Here is a 23,551-nt window from a genome sequence, read left to right on the forward strand (position 1 = left end):
ATCTTAAGATAATCCCAACCGGCTTTCTGTTCTAATAAGCTTTAAACAACGTAAATTTTACCCTCATCCCTTGCTTGTCTGATGTTTACCACTATCAAATTTATGCTAACGTTAATTTAGAATCTAGCTCAAAGTAGTTTCACCCAGCTTTCCCTTCTGATAAAAATTAGTCCGCTTTTTCTACCGGAGAGAGGTCTCAAACCCCCATTCAGTCCTCAACTTTAGCAAGCATTTTGAAATGTCTAAATTCTCAATCTCCGTTTTTCTGCTTCTCCGAGGGAGGAGGGGCTACCCCCTCCATCTTGCAGCCACATGGCCGGCCGCTTGCCTTCTCCTTCCGCTTGTCTCTCCTCTCTTCCAAGCGCATCAGGAAGTCCCGCCTTCAGAGGAATTTACTTAAAAATTGAAGGGAGGGAGAGAGATTCCTGCCATAAAGCACTTTAGTCAATTGGAGCAGGGGGGAGGGGAGCTGCCCACAACCAAATGAAGCACAGGTGAACTGGATAGTATCACTTGTATTGGTACAGGTTACAAAGTAGATCAACCAGAAGATAGATGACTTCCTAGTTAGCTGTAAACCATATTAAACGTTCCTGCCCTGGGAAAGACTGGCCCATACTGTCCCCGGGGAAGCTGGTTTACCACCTTTCCAATATTTTCCCCATTTTTGGTAAAAGATCATATATAAGCAGGATTTAAATGTGACATTAGGCATGAAAAACAGCTGGGTGACTTTGGGCCAGTCACGCTTTGGCAAACTCACCATAGAGAGGGTGGTTCTGGGGAAATTGAGGAGGAAGGAATACAGGTAGTCTACAACTTTCAACCATTCATTTAGCGACCATTCAAAAGTACAAAGTCATTGCAAATAGTAACTTCTGTTTTAGACACTTAAGGACTATTGCAACCTGGCCGTGTGATCAAAATTTGGATGCTTGAAAACTGGTATGACAGTTAGTGCCCCAGGGTAATGTTTTGCAACCTGACAAAGTCAATGGGGACAACCAGATTCATTTAACAATCGTGTTACAAACAAGTGCAGTGCTAACTTAACTGTGGCCAGAGAGATAGTAAAATGGGGCAAAGCTCCACTGTCTCCAAAGTAGAAATTTGGGGCTCAATTGTGGTTGTAAATTGAGGACTACCTGCATTAATTCCTAGAGTTACTTATACAGTAATAAAAGCAGGATAAAAATCTAATAAATGTTGCTGTCAGCAGCATGGTAGTTAGCAGGAAGAAATTGGACATGATGTAAACAGTGGTAACGTTTAAAGATTCTGCCAGCCCAGATATTGCAAGCACAGATTGAATCTTAAAATTACCATTCTGATATTTTGTGATTCAAAAGGACACTAGAGATTAGATTAAAGACCGGGTTTTTTTTGGTTTTTTGTTTTGCCAGAAGTTTGCTTTAGAAAAGCAAAGCTAACGCCGGAGGCACTTTGCCCTTACTAAAAATGGTTCCAGATTCAGAGCATGAAACCGACAACGCCCTATTCAAAAATGGCTTCCTAGGCTACGGATAATGAGGGAATGCGAGCGACTGTCGAGTTATCGGCGCTAAAATGGCTCTTTCTAGGCGGATAAAATCTCAGCCTCCAACGCATGACAGCCTCCCTGTCCGAGGTCATCTCGCACCGTGGCTCGGGCCACATTTCATTCAATCCCGGCCGGATGGACCGGAAAGCCGCAGCCACTCTCGCTTCGTAGTGCGTGGTGGCTTCACGCCGTAGCGTGACGCTCGGGGGAGAGTTTCCCAGCCGCGCTCGCGCGTGGTTGCCGTGGTAACGCTTCGCTGAGCCTCGGGCCTAGGATGGCTGCGGCGGCAGGGGCAGCTGTGGCGGCGGCGACGGCCGAGCCGGACGACGGGCCTCTCTTGCCAGGCTCTCCCGTGGGGCGACGGGCCGTCTGCTCCCGGCCCTACTTCGTCGTGCTGATGGTGTTCGCGCATCTCTACGTGATCAACGTGCTGGGCTTGCTGCTCTTCGTGCACATCAGCTCCGACGATGGCGGGGAACGGGAGCCGAGGAAAGAGGCTCCTGGCCCCGTCCAGGATGCGCCCCCCGTCCTGCCCGTTTCTTCAGGCCACTTGGACCCTCAGGCTCTGCCTCGCCTGCAGGGCATTAAGGCAAGCGCTGGGCTTCAAGGGGGGCGACGAAGGTTGTAGGGGGGGGGGTCGTGGTTGCTCTTTCAGGGACGCTTTTTAGCAACAGCAATAGCTATCCTTAGACTTATATACCACTTCATAGTGCTTTTACAGCCCTCTCTAAGCAGTTTATAGAGTCAGCCTATTGCCCCCAACAATCTGGGTCCTCATTTTACCCACCTCGGAAGGAAGGAAGGCTGAGCCAACCTTGAGCCTGGTGGGATTCGAACTTCCAAATTGCAGGCACCTGGCAGTCAGCAGAAGTAGCCTGCAGTACTGCACTCTAACCACTGCGCCACCATGGCAGTTTTTGCTCAAAATAAAAGTTTTAAAAAGAGGGGAGAAGCCTCCACCACCCCACCTAAGAGGAGCCCCGCACCCCTGGTAAGCCATCTCCACCAAAACGGCAGCCTTGAGGGCAGGGCTGAGTCCAAGCTCTCCTCCATTAGGTGTCTTTGCCACTTGCCTTTTGAAGTCTGTATCCCTGCCATCTTGGCCCATCATGTTCCCATGTCACATAAGTGGGAGAGGCTGGCAGTCTTAAAACTATGGCATTTGAAAGGTTTGGAGAAGGCCGCCTGGGGTATTTCCTGTAGTCATCCATTTGCTATCTCCCGTTTGATCATAATGCAGGGAGTCCTCGACTTACAATGGTTTGCTTAGTGACCGTTCAAAGTTACAACAGCACTGAAAAAAGTGACTTAAGGCCATTTTTCACACTTATGACCGTTGCAGCATCCCCATGGTCACGTGACTTATTTTTAGATGCTTGACAATTGACTCACATTTATGACGATTGCAGGGTCCCAGGATCATGTGATTACCTTTTGCTACCTTCTGACAAGTAAAGTCAATGGGAAACCAGATTCACTTAACAACACTGCTACTAATTTAACAACTGCAGTGATTCACTTGGTGCAAGAAAAATAGTAAAATTGGGCAAAACTCACTGAACAAATTTCTCATATAGCAACATAAATTTGGGACTCAATTGTGGTCGTACGTTGAGGACTACCTGTATATGTATAATATACAGGTAGTCCTTGAATTACAATAGTTCATTTAATGACCGTTCAAAGTTACAACAGTGCTGAAAATTGTGACTTATGATTGTTTTTCATTCTTATTCACATGATCAAAACTCAGATGTTTGGCAACTGACTCATATTTATGACCCTTGCAGTGTCCTGGGTAACAGTAATATTTCATCAAATTGATATATTGTTCATATCCAGTACAAAGAGTTTAATTTATGCTTATTTCTAGGCATGCCGGTGTTTGTGAATCCTTTTACAATTTAATTAAACATGCTACTGCTCAACTGTGTCCTGCCTGGAAAGCTTAATGTTTTCTGATGCATAGGTGAAAGTTTTTGACCAAATCATAACCATAACTTTTTAACGTGTGTGACATAATTCTACATATTGATTTAAATCATTATTTTTAATTCATTATTTTACTATGTTTTAAAGGTGGGTCATAAACAGAAGTTGCAACTGGTTCCTAACAAAATCCATGTTATGAAAACTCTCAGCTTGAAACCCCTTCTTTTTGGTAAGAAATAGAGGCTATTTAAAAATATATCTGTACATCCTATTCCAAGTTCTAGGAGCAATCCATTTTTCGATCTAGCATGTTTATAAACCACTTTGTCTAACCAGTGCATGGTTATCTTTTGTTTCTCTTGGGCATAGCATCCGCTGTGGTCTTGAAAGTGACTATAGCTTTCAGTCACTTTGTATAACATTGTATAACATAAGATAATCATCATGTATATATGTTTATATTTCCCAGCCTCTTTGTACTTCAGCAACCTTCATTACTTATTCCTGATCAATAAAAAAAACATGAAAAGGAAAAAAGGATCCACTTTTGTTGAATTCTGATCCAGTTACATCAATTGTAGATCATTGTTTTATTGAATTAAAACAGTACCTCGCAAATGGTTTTAGTAAAAGAACAGGAAGCAATATAATCTAGATGGAACTGGTGGCAAATATAACTTCTAATAGCCAATAGGAATATACTAAAAGAACCTTTGAATGCAGTTAGATTACTTTTCTTTTTCTAATGAAGAAATGTAATCTGCATAATTTATATCCTTTGGTAGAATTCATCAATCCTGCTACTTTGGAAATTATTGCAAAAACCAGCAAACTGGTATTTTGTAATATTTTGTGATTAGCATCCTTCGTGTTAAAGATTACATAAGAGAAAAAGATTAAAAGCAACAGAGAGGTGCTGCTTCAACATACTCATTGATATCCGAGAGCTAAGATAACGTTGTATAGCCAGTTTCCAAGATTCTGCAATATAGCTCCTTCCTTCTTGCAATATGTACTCTGAATCTTTGAGAAACTTGTCTAGATTGCAAGCTGCCATAAGGACTTGACACATTCCTTTCTTCTTTCTCTCATACACAATGCATAATAAATGCATTGTATCTATAATTTTATGAATTTCAGAAAGATTTCCTTTTAGGTATAGTATGTGAGTCTGTCTGTAAACTACAAAATAATATTTGAGCAAAGCAAAACTAATCAAAGGTAGAAGCTTGAGCAGTAGATGATGCCAAGGAAAGAGAAAGTCATTAAGTGGCTCCTACTAAGCAGTTGTCATGTATCCACTACCACACAACAATTTGTAGATTTCAGTTCTGATTTCATGACTGAGCAGTTTAGGAATCTGGAAGAGTTTCAATAGTATGGCAAATCACCCAGTGTCCCAAATTTGCAAATAACTTATGAATATTTATGTATATTTTATATTTCTTAACTGCCCATTTCTGTCAGAGAAGGGCTGTGAGCTATGTACAATATAATCAATAGAATTATTATTAAAATTAGAATTAATTTAAGATTAAAAAGCTTTAAAATTATAAAAGCAACATTATAAAATAACAAAAGGTAAAAAATTCCAAGATGGAATGTAAGCAGTTGTTAATACAGGGCAGGGAGGGGGAGAGTTCTCATGGAGCCAGCCAGCCCCATGGTTGTGTGAGTCTCTGTGACCCACATGCTGGCTTCACATTCCAAGTGTTGACCCCTTTGTGGAAGGACAAGAGATTGGGAGCTTTCCTCACCTATGAGGACAGGATGTTCCACAATGCAAGGGCAGCAGCAAAGAAGGCGCCCTAGACCCTGCCAGTGAAGATAAAACTTGCTGGCATCTGCTCAGATGTTGGAGATACGCAGTTTTCATTGATTCTTTGAAATAAAGCGAATTAAATTCTGCTTTCCCTTACACAATTCTAGACAATTTCCTGGAGGAGATTATTGGCAATCTTGCTATATAGATAGGCCTAAACTTAATAAGTGTTGAAATGAGGGCCGTCAAATTATCTTGAATAATGCCCACCTGAATATCTTTGAGTTCTGATTGAGTCATGGTGTGGTTTTCCTGCTTAGAGATTAATCATTTTTAAAAACCATTTTCCTCTCTGTTTAGGGGAAAAATAATATTTAGAGTCATTTGTTTAGCTGGATCAATTGTTAAAGAGGTGATTGCCAGACCTTTGTGAACTAGGCAGCAGAGTTTGGGTGTAAACTCAGGAAGTTTTATTTGCCTACAAGATGGAATTTGCAAGATTCCTATTTTAAGTATGAAGCAGAAAATTAATTGTGATTTGATTTTGATTTTGATTTGATTTGATTTGATTTTGATTTTATTAATATTTGTAGGCCGCCCTTTTCCCTGAGGGGACTCAGGGCGGCTCACATAAAATCGGGAAGGGGAATACAGACATTAAGATAAGACATATAATAAAATAGTAGACAACATACATTCATCATTCGGGAGGGGAACTATCCTTGTCCCCAGGCCTGACGGGCGAGCCAGTTCTTCAAGGCTGTGCGGAAGGCCTGGACGGTGGCGAGGGTGCGAATCTCTACGGGGAGCTCGTTCCAAAGGGTCGGGGCTACTACTGAGAAGGCCCTCCTCCTTGTAGTTGCCAGCCGACACTGGCTGGCCGATGGTATACGGAGGAGGCCTAATCTATGTGATCTTATTGGTCGCAGGGATGTAATTGGCAGAAGGCGGTCTCTCAAGTATCCAGATCCACTGCCATGTAGGGCTTTATGGGTGACTAATAGCACCTTGAAGCGCATCCGGAGATCGACAGGTAGCCAGCGCAGCTCGCGGAGGATAGGTGTTATGCGGGTGAACCGAGGTGCACCCACAATCACTCGCGCGGCTGCATTCTGTACTAGCTGAAGTCGCCGGATGCTCTTCAAGGGCAGCCCCATGTAGAGCACGTTGCAGTATTCCAGCCTAGAGGTCACAAGGGCCCGGGTGACTGTTGTGAGAGCCTCCCGATTCAGGTAGGGTCGCAACTGGCGCACCAGGCGAACCTGGGCAAATGCCCCCCTGGTCACAGCCATTAAATGGTGGTCAAACGATAGCTGTGAATCCAGGAGGACTCCCAAGTTGCGAACCCTCTCTGAGGGGTGTAAAATTTGACCCCCCAGCCTGAGTGATGGAATATTGGTCGAATCTCTGGGAGGGAAACACAACAGCCACTCGGTCTTTTCTGGGTTGAGCACGAGCTTGTTAACCCTCATCCAGTCCATAACGGCTTCGAGGCCGCGGTTCATCACGTCTGCCGCTTCATTGAGTTGGCACGGGGCGGACAGATACAGTTGAGTATCGTCCGCATATTGATGGTATCTAATCCCGTGCCTGCGAATGATCTCACCCAGCGGTTTCATGTAGATGTTAAATAGTAGGGGGGATAAGACCGAGCCCTGAGGCACCCCATAAGTTAGGGGCCTAGGGGACGATCTCTGCCCCCCCACTAACACCGACTGCGACCTGTCCGAGAGGTAGGAGGAGAACCACCGCAACACGGCGCCTCCCACTCCCACCTCCCGCAGTCGTCGCAGAAGGATACCATGGTCGATGGTATCGAAAGCCGCTGAGAGGTCGAGGAGAACCAGGATGGAGGAATGTCCTCCATCTCTGGCCCTCCAGAGATCATCGGTCAATGCGACCAAAGCAGTTTCTGTGCTGTAACCGGGTCTGAAGCCTGACTGGATACTGGTATATGTCTTATTTTGGCATGAAATTAATTTATATGAGTTTTATCCCTGGTCTTTATTGAAAACAGTGCCCTCTCATTGCAGTTCAATGAAAGCCTTTTAAAAACAATTGCTTGTTGTTTTTCTCATGACAAATTTATTTAATCAATAGATGGCAGGAAAGCTAAGGACAATGCTCCTCTAAGAGAAGTGTGTTTTCTTCATTTATACTCTTTACTATGTTTATTTCTTATGAAGCGGGTAACAGTTTCTGAGCTCTGCTGGCTCAAATGAAAGGCTGAGTCTAAACCTGTATCATAAATCATAGTTTATGGTTTAGTGTAATCTGTTTTCTTCATTTGTTCACAGATATTTAGGCAAAGTTCCCTTTTTTTAGGATTGAAAACTTTGTACTGAGATATTAGTTCCTTGCCTCATAACTGTGGAACATTTGGACCCAACTATTTCCTGCATTCATAAATCATCTTAAACATCAATATTGGCATTTGAGCATCTTTGGATTTTTGAATGTTCACCTTTGGATGGAAAAATCATTTTCTTTTGCCTTTCTTCCATTGTTAGAAATCCCAGATTTCCTGAGTGAAGATGAATGTAAATTAATTATACATTTGGCTCAGCTGAAAGGTCTGCAGAAAAGCCAGATATTGCCCACGGAAGATTACGAAGAAGCTATGGAAATGATAGATATCAGCCAGATGGATATCTTTAATCTGCTAGATCACAACCAGGATGGGCAGTTGCAACTTAAGGAGGTATTCAGAATGGAATGATTGGCTATTAACTGGGAAATATCAGCCTCACTCAGGTATAACCCTGGGTACAAGATCCTGGGGTATTGTATCTGAATTTGCAAAATGAGTTAGTATTGGGTCTGAATGAAGTCATACTGTGCGAATATTGAGCATTTTGAAGTATGAGGCCTTAACTATCTTTCATTGTGTTTTAACATCCTGGTACAATTCTGGATGTCATGTCATTGACAAATCTATGAGGACAAATCTCCAAATAAAACAAATAACTAGAGGAAAATGTGTTCCTGTCTTAATTGTGGCTCTTTAAATATGCTGGGATCTAGCACAACCAGAAATATGGGTGCTTCATGGGTGATCTGTTAATACCATTTACCAATTAATTTTTGAATTAGTGGATTCTGCTAGTGCTTCTTGATTATATACGTAACTCACCTGTAACAGGAAGGTCTGTGTGCACTGTGTTCCAATTGCAGGTGCTGACACATACCCGCCTAGGAAATGGTAGGTGGATGACACCTGAGAGCATCCGGGAGATGTATGCCGCAGTCAAAGCAGATCCAGATGGCAATGGTAAAGATAGAACGGATGCTGCTTTTTAATGTACTATATACCATTGTTCCCTTCCCAATTATTCTGTCATGTTAGATTGGAACAAATATAAAGATAGTCATATCACAGTTTATTATTAAGATTAGGATCAAATGAGGAGTTAACCAAAACAGCCAAAGTTGTAACAATTAACAAGTATTTCAATAAATATGAAGCAACTTATATTTAATTTTATGGCCAATCGGATAGTGATAATCACCAACTTTATTTTTTAAACACTTTATTTTTTAAACCAAATGCTATCTCTGGCTGTAGGTACTGATAGCTGTTTAAAAGCCAGTGAATAATAATTCTCTGTGATACTTTAACTTCAAATTTTTGATTTGTACTTGCATTATCTTCTTTTAATTTCTGCTCTCTAACCATCACAGCTTTTTGTTTGCTAAGACCATTCCTTTTATTAATTTTATTTAGATAAACATTCCTACTGTTTAATTCCTACTTTCTCCAGTGCACTGCTCAGAGAGTCCAAATGCTGGGTTAACACAGCCTATCTGCCCTTGGACTGAGTGATGTTTTTGTTGACCACGCCTCCCTTTGCCTGCACATGCTCAGTTCGAAAACTCAGTCCGCCTGAGCTAGGACTGTTTTGGGAGAGCTACAGTCTAAGAGCAGAAAGGCTGGAAAAAGTTTCCCAATTTGGACCACGTTTAACTTCTCAGATAAAGGAAATCACGCTTCTACATCAGGTCTGTCCTTTTGCCTCCATTGAGGTTTCTGTCGCTTTAAGAGAAGGGCTGCCGGGTTTCCCTGCTGTTGCTAATTGCAAGCACTGCAGGGGGTTGAAAAGGCTTGCACAGCGGGGGCTGGCTAGCAACTGGAGCAAAGGGTGGGGTAAACCAAGTTCCCTGTCGGAGCAGGGGCGTCCCACGGAGAGGAAAGGTCCAGCGAAGGCTCTGGGAAGGCTCTAAAGCCGGCGAGCTGGATTGCTAGGATTCCCTCGCCTGCTCCATTTTGCCCGGCATCAGCAGCGACGGCTGGAGTCTTCGCGCGCTTTTTGAGGCTGGAAAGAGCGGGAAGCGGCTGCGTGTGCACCCCCCGCCATTTTGGATCGATCCGACTCACTGTGCAGAGCGGCAAAGCTCGGAGCGTGCGAGGAGCAAGGACAGCAAGAAGAGCCCAGCCAGCCAACGGAGCCTCAGCGAGCCCTCAATGACTGCAGAACGCCGCAGGGAGGCTGGAGACTAGACTGGGGAGCCAGCTAATCTCTCCCTCCGGAAAATAAGCTAAGTCTCGGGGAACCGAGGGCGGTGGGAGGAAGGAATCCGACCCCAAGGCGGCCCTTCCCTCCTGGAGATTCTGCCAGCGCTTTTGGACCGCAAAGGCCAGCGCGTGCCCATCCCAAACTCAGCTATATTCCAGGCCTCGTGGGGACCTGAAATGGCTGAGGAATGCAGGGAGGCCTTAGGGGAACAGGTGGGGCCCTCCAGCAAACGCAGCAAGCTGGATCCCTCTGCAAATAAAGACATAGGGCACAAAGGCTCACTTGAAAGGTCTTCTCCAAGAGCCACAGTGGATCCCAGGGAGGGTTCAAGGCCCCTTCAGCCAGAACCTAGCCCGGACCGTCGCAGCAGGGAGTCAGCTTCCCCTGATCGTGAGGCCCAATCCCCCGGGGAAAGTGAATTCTTGTTTGGGAATAACTATGCATCTAGGGATCCATCTCCTGAAGCATCTTGGGGGTACCCCGACTCCCCTAGCTCCTCCATTGGAGAGGAACGAGATTCTGTCCAGAACTCCCCCTTGGGAGGGGTGGACCCAGCTCAGGCAGGCCTAGCCAGCGCAGGCCCAGTAAACAAAAGAGAAAAAGGGGGAAAAGCCCTGCTCTTTCCGATGAAATGAGGGAGATAATTTCCTTAGCCATCTCCCAAGGGATAGCTGAGGGCATTAAGCGCAAAGGCTCTCGCAAGGGCAAGGCCCCAAAGGAAAAACGCAAACCTAGGGCCTCCACTTCTAAGGAGCCTGCATCCTCCTCCCCATCTTCAAGCCCTTCCCACTCTGGGCTTTCAAGTTCTGAGCAGGAAGAAGGGGAGATCTTCGTCCTTTCCGAGGATGAGAACCCTGCCCCTGACAAGCCAAAATTCACTGGCCTGTTTCAGCCGTCATTATTCAAGTCTATCTTACACAAAGCCATGACGGCCACAGAGTTAGGCCCCACTTCCAGACCTGAGGCCTCTCAGGCTTCCACTTCCAAGGATCTTAAGCATGGGTTGTTCAAAGAGACGGTAGAGACTCCCGAGGTTATTCCTGTGCCAGACCTATTTATGGATGCGGTGCAGCGCCAGTGGCTACAGCCGGGCACCCTGACCAACCCCAGTGGGGGGGATAGAACTCTATATGCAGTAGAAGATAAAATGGAGGAAATCCTCAAATTCCCGGAAGTAGATGCCCCAATCGTGTCTCTGACTTCCAATTCCAACCTGCCGGCTGAGCTCCTAGAGGGACTTAAGGCAGAAGATAAGAGGTCAGAAAAGGCATGTCAGAAGACACACATGGCGTCTGCCTGGGCCATCAAGGCATCCACCTCTGCCTCCTTTTTTATTAGGGCCACCCTATTCTGGCTGCGCCAACTCAGGTCCAGACCCCCGCCCAGGAAATCTAGGTGGCGCCATGAGCTAACCAAGATTATTACCGCTATCGAGTATTTGGCGGATGCCACCTTGACAGCAGCAAAATTCTCTTCCAGAGCTCTAGCTTCCAATATCACCTCCCGCCGCCTTCTATGGCTCAGGCATTGGCAGGCCGAAATGAAAGCTAAATGGAAGCTGGCATCAGCCCCATTTAAAGGGGGCCTTCTGTTTGGAGAGGCCCTGGACAAGTTTGTCACCGAAACCAAGGACAAACGCAAGATCCTTCCAGCAACCTTTAAAAGGGGTGACCGGAAAGGGGCGGGATCCTTTCGTAAGAGACCCTACAGGAGCCAGGAAACAGGGCAATCTTCTCACCCTTCCTCTTATCAGAGGCCCTTTCAGGCAGGGGTGGATAGGCACCAAGACAGATCCTTCGGGGCTCGTGCCAACCATTCCCAGTCTTCCTTTCGGAGACCATTCCGAGGAGGAGGAAACAACAGTGGTGGATCCCGGCCCTTTCGTAAAGGAAAGTGACGGTCGCAGGGATCCCCCCATCGGGGGTCGGCTACAGCTGTATGCCGACAGGTGGGAGGAGATAACATCGGACAAGTGGGTCCTCAACACCATTCGCAAGGGCCTTGTCCTGGACTTCCTATCCTTTCCCCAAAGAAAGTTTATCCGCTGTCCTACCCCCAGGAACCCAGAAAAGAGGGAGCGCATGAGGGCAGAAATCCGCCATCTCCTAGAGATAGAGGCAATAGAGCCAGTCCCCAGGGATCAGCAGGGGAGGGGCTTCTATTCGATCCTCTTCCTAGTGCCCAAGAGTTCAGGGGGGTGGAGGGCCATCTTGGACCTCAAGAGCCTAAATCAGCATCTGGCTTACAAGAGGTTCAAGATGCAGTCACTCCACTCCATCCTGGACTGTGTGAGGGAGGGGGACCTATTGACATCAATAGATCTCAAAGAGGCTTACCTGCATGTTCCCATCCATGTGGCACACAGGCGGTTCCTGAGGTTCTGTGCGGAAGGGGAGCATTTCCAGTACAGGGCTCTTCCCTTCGGGCTATCATCTGCGCCCAGAACATTCGCCAAAATTCTGGCAGTGCTAGCGGCTCATCTCCGCAACCATCCGGTTCGTCTGGAATGTTATTTAGACGACATAATCATTCACTCTCTCACCACCAAGCAGGCACACCGCGATGTTTCTCTAACTGTGCAGACCCTGCAGTACCATGGCTTCTCTGTCAACATGGAGAAGAGTCAGTTCCGACCTGTATACAGCACCTGGGTGCGGTCATCAACTCCACCTCCTGCCAGGTATTTCTTTCGCCAGACCGGCTGTCCAACCTGAGACACAGAGTGAAGCACTGCAGCCTTGCCAGGTCGGTACCCATCATTCAGCTGTCGCAGCTCCTGGGGATAATGATCTCGTGCCTGGGGGTGGTTCCCTGGGCTCGTCTTCACGCCAGGGAGCTGCAGTGGTTTCTGCTGCCAATGCAGAGGGCCAAGAACAGCAACTCACTCAAGCAGGTTCGGCTCCCACGAAAGGTGATCCGGTCTCTGGCATGGTGGAGGTCCAAGGCAGTCAGGAAGGGCTGCTTGTTCAAGGAGCCGGAGAGACTAGTTGTCACCACGGATGCCAGCCTCCTTGGGTGGGGCGCCCACTGTCAGGGCCACCTTGCCCAAGGCCGATGGACTCAGAGGGAGGCCGCCCACAGCATCAATTGGCTGGAACTGAGGGCAGCTCGCCTAGCGCTGAGAAAGTTTGCATCTCTAGTAAGAGGGGCTCATGTACTGTTGATGACAGACAATGTGGCGACAAAAGCACACACAAACTGGCAAGGGGGCACTCGGTCAAAGGCCCTCATGCTCGAGGCGGAAGCGCTGGGCAGGTGGGCGGAACGTCACCTGGCTTCTCTCAGTGCAGATCACATCTCCGGCGTAAGCAACCAGGAAGCAGACTGGCTGAGCCGCCAACGCATCGACCACTCGGAGTGGCGCCTGCACCCGGACCTGTTCCAGCAGATCGTGAGGAGATTCGGCAAGCCACAGGTAGACCTGTTTGCCAAACACAACAACACACAGCTCCCACGCTTCTTCAGGTGCTACCGCTCGCCCCAGGCGGAGGGAACAAATGCTCTGAGGTCAGCGTGGCCTCAGGGACTTCTGTATGCCTTCCCTCCACTTCCGCTCATCCCTCAAGTGGTGAACAAACTCCTGACCGAAAAGGCAGACCTCATTCTGGTGGCTCCCTTCTGGCCCAGAAGGCCCTGGTACGCAGACCTGGTCAGCCTCTCAGATCAAAGACCTTGGAGGATCCCCCGGGACAAGATTGCCCTCAGCCAGGGGGCCATCACCCGTCCGGAGCCCCAGTGGCTGCAGCTAGCCGTTTGGCACTTGAGGGGGAGCTCCTGAGAAAGCAAAAATTCTCTGACCAGGTCATTCGAACAATCCAAGCGTCCAGGAAGCCCTCTACGACTAGAATCTACGATGCCACCTGGGCCGCCTTCTCACAATGGTGCAAGACTAAGAACATAGTGGCCTCCTCAGCCTCGATCCCTCAGACCCTAGACTTTTTGCAAGAGGGTCTGGATAAGGGCCTTGCAGCCAGCACCCTCAGACGCCAGGTTGCAGCATTGTCTACCATCCTGGCAAAGGGCACCTCTCGCTCGCTGAGTCAGCTCCCTCAGATCAAGAGTTTTCTCAAGGGAGCAGCGAACATGAGCCCTCCAGCTGTTCACCGGTATCCGTCATGGGATCTTCCATTTGTGCTTAAGGCCCTGACCAAAGCCCCATTTGAACCTTTGAAAAAGACCAGTCTCCGCCACCTCACCATCAAGACCGCTTTCCTGGTGGCCATTACATCCGCTCGCAGGGTTTCCGAGCTTGCTGCGCTCTCTGTCAGGGAGGATTTGTGCGTAGTTCACCCGGACAGAGTAATATTGAGACTTGATCCGTCATTTGCTCCGAAAATTAACTTTCTGTTTCACAGGACTCAAGAGCTTATTTTGCCCAACTTCTGTCCCCATCCTTCTCACCCTAAGGAGCGTGAGTGGCACAAGCTGGACGTGAGACGGGCCGTGCGCACGTATGTAAAGAGAACAAAGGACTACCGCCGGTCAGAGGCATATTCTTTGTCTCCTTCCTCCCTGCGTGCCTGGGCCGCAAGGTCTCCTCTCACACTGTGGGACGTTGGCTGCGTGCTTGCATCAAACTGGCATATGAACACCAGGGCAAGACGGCTCCAGGACGGGTCACCGCTCACTCCACCAGGAGCGCTGCAACGTCTGCAGCCTGGGCAACCCAGGCGTCTATCCTAGACATTTGTAGAGCGGCCACCTGGCTTCCCCCACGGCCTTTATTAGAAACTATAAGATTGACACCTTTGCCTCAGCCGAAGCCTCCTTTGGCAGAAGAGTATTACAAAGAGTGGCTGAAATGCCAGAGGCTTCGGCGCTTCCCCACCCTGGGACTCAATAGCTTGGGCATGTCCCAGCATTTGGACTCTCTGAGCAGTGCACTGGAGAAAGACCGTTGGCTTACCTGAACGGTCGTTCTCAGGGCACTGCGAAGAGAGTCCAAACCCACCCGGGTGTTTGTATATTGAACGATGTGGCTGTATTGACTGTAATGATTACAGGACGGTGCCTTCGTTTTCGAACTGAGCATGTGCAGGCAAAGGGAGGCGTGGTCAACAAAAACATCACTCAGTCCAAGGGCAGATAGGCTGTGTTAACCCAGCATTTGGACTCTCTTCGCAGTGCCCTGAGAACGACCGTTCAGGTAAGCCAACGGTCTTTCCCCTCCATCTATGTTAGAGCTGCCCAGTTAAACTAAAAATCCCTCATTGGGATCACCAGAGGATGGTTGGTTTCTGTCGTTCTGATGTGGCATACTTCCTGACAGCATGTTTAAACTGATCAGTCTCTAGCCTGACATGAGCATGTATGTTCTTTTTCTTCATTTTACTCAGGTGTTTTGACTTTGGAGGAATTTAAACAATTGAACATTCGAGACTTCCATAAATACATGGGTAGCCGAAAAGTGAAAATGAGCGATCTGGTGCGGAACAGCCAACATACATGGCTGTACCAAGGTGAGGGGGCACATCAGGTCATGCGCTCCATACGGCAAAGGTAAATTTATCTCACTCAGCAATTTTTACCAATTAGCCTTGCTGTTGGTTTGCTGATCAGTTTGGCCAAAATGTATAAACCAGTGCACTTAATGCAGCTACTTTAATTAGATGCCAAATGTATTATTGTAAAGTGCTAGAAATCTAAATGGCATGTTGGTTAGTGATATATAAAATGTGAGAAATTGTACTTGATGAAAACCTGAGGTAAGAGCATAGAGGGTAGACTTTCAAAAGGACAGTTTTTAATTAAATCTGGTTAGGAAAACTCTGATTAGAGTTTTCCTAATAGATATTGCTACTTTAAATGCCTTTCTGGATAATCATGTTGAATGCAGTTATATAGGATGTGTATATTTCTCTTGATTGCATAGATAGTCAGTGAAATACACACACACACACACACACACACACACACACAAACACATACACATACACACATACACATCTTCCTGTGTTTTGATAATTTTCTCTTTTCTTTTACATTTCCTTTATGTTTGTTTTGAATATTTGAGGTTTTTTTTAATGAAAGCTTTGAAAAGAAAGAGTGACCCATACTTAATCAGAATAGAATAGAATAGAATTCTTTATTGGTCAAGTGTGATTGGACACACAAGGAATTTGTCTTTGGTGCATATGCTCTCAGTGTACCTAAAAAGACAAGATACATTTGTCAAGAATCATAAGGTACAACACTTAATGATAGTCATAGGGTAGAAATAAGCAATCAGGAAACAATGAGAAGACTAATAGTAATAGTAATGCAGCCTTAGTGCATAGTTTTACAGTGTTGAGGGAGTTATTTGTTTAGCAGAGTGATGGCATTTGGGGGGAAATGTTCTTGTGTCTAGTTGTCTTGGTGTGCATTGCTCTATAGCATCGTTGAAACAGGTGAAACAGAAAGAGATTGATTAGCATTTGCAGCTTTTTTTCTTAGTTTTATTAATTTTTGAATCAAATGAGTTTCAGATGATTTTTATATTTTTTATTTAAATCTAATATCTTTACATTACACCAGGTGTCTCAAACTCAAATGAATATTAGGCCACGTAAAATGTGGAAAGTGGTGTGATGCATTTACCGTCTGCAAAAATGCAACAAATATTAAATGTTAATGTTAATAAAATTATGACTAAATGAATGCAAAACTTACAATAATTTATAATAATATAAAATACTTCACTTTACTGACAGTTAATAAAAGCAAAAATATGTTTCCTACTCTAAATTGGTATTTTATTATTGATTGATTGATTGATTGATTGATCAGATTTGTATAGCTGCTCATCTCATATATATTAGATTTGTGGCTGTAATCTCCAACCTATCTATTATCCCGTATCACACTGTGTTGTTGTTCTGTGCACACCCTGTCACCATCTAGCATGATGACAAATGGTGATGTCACCTGCATTGACCCTTCTGCATCTGTTCAGGGCTATCATATAAAGTGCAGTGTACTTGAACAAGACAAGACAACAAGGCAGGACAGGCTCCAGCATTGCTTTAACCTTTTATCACAGACCACATAAAATAATTCATCAGGGGCATTCAGCCTACAAGCCAATGTTTGAAATTCCTGGTCTATACTTTGCTCTTTCAAAGATACGTGTAAAAAATGTTTAAAAACAAATTTATGTTGTAACACTTACTGATTCACATCTTCCCTGGGTTCCTGATTCCCCCCACCAGCATCAAATGCAAAAAGTGCAACAAAATCTTAAAATGCCAAGCAAGAAAGACCTGCATGTGTTCAGCATGATTTGCTCTTACTTAAAAATAACAATTGTGAGGTGAATTAGAATCACTTTGCCAGAAAATGTTCTTCCTATAGCTGTATTGCAGATCCTCTTTGTTTCAGATGATTTGTCTTACAACTCTTACGGAATGGCTAGAGGGTGTTAAGCATGTTTATGGAAAAGATTTTAGCTAGTGTGTTTAGAATTGCAACATACATCACCCACTGTTATCTCCCCCCCCCCCAATTCTTTCTGAATAGTTTTAAATGATTTCTTATTCCTTCATGAGTTTCTATGTTCCATTTGTGTCTTAAGATTTTTTGTACCCTCCTTTTTTTGTATGGGAATGGATACAGATGATCAAGGCCAGCATTGTGAATGGAGTGTTTTTTAAAACAGTAAAAACCTCTTTACAAATGTTCTAAGTAATCTTGATGGTCTGATACTGGCTGAGGAATCTCAGTGGCTTGATGGGAATGTTTATGGGAACCAGTTCACCCTTTCCTTCCATCAGCATGCCTCTCTGCTTGTCTGCCTTCAGGGTAATTAACTTAACCCATCTGCCACCAGAGATTGTGGAGCAGAGTGAACCAATGCAGGTAGTCCGCTATGACCAGGGAGGGCATTACCATGCTCATATGGATAGCGGACCAGTGTTTCCTGAAACTGCCTGTAGTCACACCAAACTGATTGCCAATGAAAGTGCTCCTTTTGAGACATCTTGCCGGTAAGCCTAGAAGCTGAGGACAGAATGGGTTTCCTGGTTATCTTATAATAGTGGTCGTCTGTTGCTTGTAGGATAGCAAGTATTGTTCTCTTTCTTACAGCTATGTGACAGTACTGTTCTACCTAAATAATGTGACGGGAGGAGGCGAAACCACTTTTCCTATTGCAGATAACAGGACTTACGAAGAATTGGTAGGTTTGTCTTTCCTGTGCAGTATGTACTGGCTGTGTCTATAAAAGGTTAATTATTCATTTGGCTTATATCTCATATTTCTATTCAAGTTCTCAAAGAAAAAAACAACAGCAAAATCCAACATGCAGAATAAAAAACTCAAAAACAGTTGCTGATATTATTTAACCTCCAAGCCATTCTCTTTCTGTGTCAAACAGGTACAGAAAAGCCTCTTCTGTAAAACATAGAAGTCAGACAGATTGGTAATGGGAAAGGTGCTCCCTAGATAATCAAGCTCTAAGCACTTTAGTGCTTTATAATAGCTATAAATGACACTTTGTCATTGCACATCTTTCGGTATAAGAATATCAGACTAGCTGCAATATTTTATAGCCAATGCAACTGACAATGCTTTTCCAGGGTAACTCTTTGTAGAGAATGTTGCAGAAGATAAGATAGCTCAAAGGTGCCAAGTCAGTTGCTGAAGAACAATAGCAGCTGGACCACTGCCGTAATTGTATAGATCTACTTCTCATCAGTTGGGGATGAGGAATCACTCCCGGGACAGACTTGTGCTTTCAAAGACAGTGCAATTGAGCAGCTTTATATAGATTGTAAGTGGCATGGAAACAAGATGGAACCCAGTCAGACAGCATAGATCAGCTGAGAGATCCATAGCACCAATTTTAGAACATGACCTAATAGGAAGGAATAGAACCACTGTAAAAGTATGTCCTCAGTGTGTAATCCAATAGAAGAGTAACATGATTGTATTGAAAGCTGGTGCAGTACTCAAGAAAGGTCTATAGGGTGTCAAACTCGCGTCATCACAGAATCATCACGTGACGTATTGCGACTCCCCCCCCCCCCTTCACTAAACCAGGCGTGGGCATGGGGCCAGCGTGTGACGCATCCAGCCTGTGGGCTGCAAGTTTGGCACCCTTGGTCTATATCCTCCCATCAAATTTCCAGAATGATCAAGTCAAGGAAGTTTTAGTATACCACATATCACAGCCAGAAGCACAATTTAAATACAGTAGATAATATTTATTATTTGGATACATCTGAGTTATTTTTTCCAATCACCTTTCCTAGAAATGAAATGTTTTAAGATTCACATTACTTCCCAGATTTAAAAAGGGTATTTCAGCCTCCTGTTGCTTCTTCAGGCTAGAGGGAACATTTTACCCATAAGTCTTGTCCCAGAACAGTTTACAACAGACTAAAATCACACGAAATTATAAGAGCTCTAAACTAACCTTAATTTGCAATTCTAGTTGCAGGAATTCTCCACTGTATAGTGGAGGTGCTTACTCTGAATCACCATACAAAACAGAATGGTGGATATTAGCTGTTTAAATTTTATTTGGGAGTATTCTGCAGCAAGACGCTTAGCATACATTACTTGTAATAAGAAAAAAAGCTGCTGGCAAATAAATTAGGACCTTTTTTATTTAGTTTCTAATTAAACACTATGGACAATTAAAATATCATGTTCTGATTTCATAGATAGAGAGCTGTTTTAATGGGAGGTCTCTATATAAGGGGGAATGAATAATGGTAATTGAAGAGGTCCTTTTATCCGTTCCCTAATGAACACCCGTTCTTCAGTCTCTAATCCAGAACGACGTTGATCTACGTGATACTCGAAAGCACTGTGATAAGGGAAATCTACGTGTAAAACCTCTGCAAGGCACTGCTGTTTTCTGGTATAATTACCTGCCCGATGGGGAAGGTAAGTTTCTTCCTGAGGCAACCAGATAACCATCTTTCTATTTTTATTCATTTTATTTATTAGAGTTTTATCCCACCCATCTCCCCTTCAAGGTGACACAGAGTGGCTTTTATTTATCCTCCATTGGCTATTTTGGAAAGCGTAGAGCTGCAGAAAAGATTGAGCAGCATTTGTATGAAGCTGATCCCTGGAACCTTGTTTCTTTCCAGGCTGGGTTGGTGATGTCGATGAATACTCTTTACACGGAGGCTGTTTGGTGACTGAAGGAACCAAGTGGATCGCCAACAATTGGATTAATGTTGATCCCAATAAGAGGCGACAGCTCCAGTTCCAGGAGGAAATGGCTCGATACACCAACAGTGAAAACGAGGACCAAAGCGAATGGACTGTGGACAAATCCTACAGCAATGTCCATGTAGAGCTGTAATGTTTGGAGATGCCTCTTGGTTGACTTGAAAGCACCTTTTTTGCACTAGCCATTTTCAGCTCTTCTATTCTCCCACATTTCCCAATTATTGTGTTTCTTCAGAGAATGTAAGGTTGCCTATCTAGGTAGATTGGAGAAAGGAGAAGCAGGGCACCTAATGCAATCTGAGGGGAAAAGGACTATTTGGAAAGAAGGGACAGTAGCTGAGGGCATATTTTGATTTAATGGATGGCTTTGCTTAAGGAGATTTTGAGTCTGTCCATGAATCTCCCGTGACATATGCAATCCACCTTTAAAGTTCCTTATCGTCCTGATTTGTTCTGCTGGATGCAGTTTTCCTTTAGCTGGCTTTGTAACTATAATCTTGTAATCTGCCCTTCTTTCCATCTCTCAGTTTCTCGGACTTTTCAGGCAACTGATACAGCTTACATAAGGCTAGTAAAACCCACATCAACAAAGCGATTGCTGCATATTCTAGGTTGCTCTGTAGAGAGTAAAAGGGCTACTCTTAGCCTGCATTGGGAACACATCAGTAAAATGGTATAGAGGTTAAGATGCTGGATGAAGACCAAGGAAACCCATGGTTCAGGTTCACCCTCTGCCTTGGAAGCTGATTGGGTGATTTTGGCATCAATTTCTCTCAGCCCAACCCCCCCTCTATGAGTGGCTGTTGTGGGGATAAAATGAAGAGAGATCTGACTTGGGCTTTTGTGCAAGGGCGGGGGGGGGATCATTCTAACCAGTACCATTTGACAGCACAAAGTATATGTATTCAGAAGTAAGCAAACTCCCAAGTGCAGGTGTAGACGATTGCAGGCTTCAATCCAGAGTTATGCAAAGGGGTCATGGGCATGTTTCTGTGAAAAAGAGCATGCAGGCCTAAAAGTACTAGAGGCCTTCCATGGGACGGTGGATGCTGATCATGGTAATTTTTCTCAGGGTTGGACATAGTTCTGAATTACTATTCGGAAATATTTATACCAATAATTTTCAGGGAAGTAATGGAACAGTTAATATGTGCAATTGGAACGTGTGTTGTATGTGCTGCAGTTGTGATTTCAGCCATTTGTGTGTTTGAGAAATTGTTTACCTACGAGAAACCTTTTGTTCTGTTTAGGTTTTTTTTAATTGGAGCCAGTGGCATAGTAATATTCCTCCTAGAAGATAAATACGTATTTAGATATGCAGTGTGGAACCAGCAAGGTTCTCAGTTATGAGTTTTTTAAAAAGGTGTTCTGCAGGATTAGGCTTAAGGTGTGCGCAGATCATATAGTTTAGGCCTAATTATATTGTTTCTCGTGAAATGAATAGCACTTTCCCACTCTTCCTCTGAAGTCAGTGAGATACTGTCTCTGAATGAGGGGCTAGATATAGCAGTCAAGGGTAAGAGCATCTGGTAGTAGACCACTCCGAAATGAATTTAGCTCCTTTTTAAATCTGTCCAATAAGCAGCCTTGCTAAGCAACATTTTGGACTGTGAACCACATTGTCTGGAACATACTTCCTAATTTTTCTTCTGACAAAGCGCCTTCAAATAAAATACAGGCAGTCCTCGTTTAGCAACTGTCTCTTTTAGCAATCGTTTGATTGAAAAAGTAACAATTAATCCTCTCATTTACAACCTTTGAGGGTCGGTGAAGCAATGGGAAGCTGAAGTAAAAATCATGCGAACGATTGATGTTTCACTTAGTGACCGCTTTGCTTAACCGTTAAATTGCTGGTCCAATTCAGATGGCTAAACAAGGACTGCTTGTAATCTTCCGTCATAACGAAGGTTCTTTGGACTTCTTATCACTTGATGGCCTTTTATGCACTTTTCCTAACTTTAAAATAAATTGGGGTGGAAGGTGGGGTAAGATTAAGTAAAAGGAATTTCCTTTGTCTCAGTATAGCTGCCATTCCCCACTTCCTCGTTTATTGCCTGCAGTACAGGTAGTCCTCGACTTGCACCACCATTGAGCCCAACATTTCTGTTGTGAGACATTTGTTAAGTCAGATTTGCCCCCATTTTACGGCCTTTCTTGCCACAATTAAGTGAATCACTGCAATTATTACGTTAGCAACAGTTATTCAGTGACTCTGACTTCCCCATTGGCTTTGCTTATGAGAAGGTTGTAGGTGATCACATGATCCCAGGACACTACAACCATCATAAATATGAGTCGGTTGCCATGCATCTGAATTTTGAACACATGATCATGGAGATGCTGCAACGGTTGTAAGTGTGAAAAATGGTCATAAGTCACTTTTTTTAAGTGCCGTTGTAACTGAATAGTCACTAAATGAACTGTTGTAAGTTGAGGACTATCTGTACTGATACTTAAGTGTCAGTAATAAAAAGAAATGCCATTAGACCAAGAGAAGGTGGAATCTCCATTGTATTGCACCATAGGAGAATACTGGTTCTTGGCAAATATTCTCATTTTTTTTTGTACAAAGGCTGGAATTAATTTCCTTTCTTTCTTTTTTCCCTCTTATTCATCGGAGAGACTGAAAAAGGATTTCCAGTTACAGAATTCTTAAAGGAATTTGGACATCTTGAGTTGAATCAAACTGCAGGTTTTGGTAATAGATGTTATTAGTAGCTTGCTGCAGAGAACAAGAGTGCTTTAGCTTTGGGCTAGTAGCTCACATTTAAATCACAGTGAGCAGATTCATCTCTTGTCCAGTTCAACAGGGCAATGGTTGGTTTTGATTGGAGAAAACTAATATTGTAATGGGCCTTCTAGACGGCTGAGAAAACGTGTTTCCCATCTCCTGTTACATTTTGACGAAACTTCTATTTGGTGATTAGAGGAACATTTTAAGGCTCAGTCTGGTGGCTGCTATTTTGCCCTGGTGCCTCTTCCATTGCAATATGAACAGCATTAAGTGGTAGGACATTTGCGTGCTTCAAGACTTGCCCTTCCTACCTATAGCCTCATTGAGCTGAGGTAATCCATTGTTATTGTGATTGTTTCATATGAAATCAGTTTGTTTCTTCCAGTGAATTTCATTCCAAGCAATTAGAAGTAACCACTTTTTTTATTTATTGGAACTCTTCAGTGTTGCCTTAGAGAGTTGCATAGAATGTTGTCTCCTAAGCCAAAAATAGCTCACCCACCATGTTATGTAATTTGGCAGATGTTTGACAGCACTTTAGCTAGTCGATTTTTGTAGTCCCAGGCAGACAAAAACTAAATCCTGGGGGCTTATGTGTCACTTGGTGGAAAACTAGTTATGCAACTCTCCTGTTCTGTTAGTGTGTTTGTGATCAGGTGAACAAGTTGCAGAATTTCCACAGATGATATCCGAAGGATCAATTTAAAAAGCAGTGAAAAATTCGCTCCAATCCTCAGTAGTGTACTCTCAAATGAAATGGATTTCAGTGCAAATTATTTCCATGAAAAATATTTACGATGGCAGCTTTATTATAATTCTGTTGCAATTTTTTCATTTGGAAAAAAATTAGCTTAGTAACTTGTACCTTGAAACCTTGGGTTTTTAGATGTGGCCTTGATTCAAGA

General features: G+C 44.3%; 2 protein-coding genes across 2 annotated transcripts in view; both read left to right on the forward strand.

Annotated features, from left to right (window-relative positions):
• Positions 1-23,551, forward strand: part of LOC116502680 (zinc finger protein 420-like) — a 474,998-nt gene that overhangs the window by 274,473 nt on the left and 176,974 nt on the right. The window lies entirely within an intron of this gene.
• Positions 1,801-22,186, forward strand: P4HTM (prolyl 4-hydroxylase, transmembrane). Its single transcript, XM_032208596.1, has 9 exons — positions 1,801-2,129; positions 3,620-3,701; positions 7,745-7,935; positions 8,409-8,505; positions 15,085-15,247; positions 17,527-17,712; positions 17,813-17,903; positions 19,495-19,618; positions 19,828-22,186. Exons 1-9 carry the CDS (start codon positions 1,815-1,817, stop codon positions 20,043-20,045), a joined length of 1,467 nt encoding a protein of 488 aa, XP_032064487.1. The 5' UTR covers positions 1,801-1,814; the 3' UTR covers positions 20,046-22,186.

Source organism: Thamnophis elegans, chromosome 2 (assembly GCF_009769535.1).
Source record: "Thamnophis elegans isolate rThaEle1 chromosome 2, rThaEle1.pri, whole genome shotgun sequence".
In the NCBI taxonomy this organism is placed as follows: domain Eukaryota; kingdom Metazoa; phylum Chordata; class Lepidosauria; order Squamata; family Colubridae; genus Thamnophis; species Thamnophis elegans.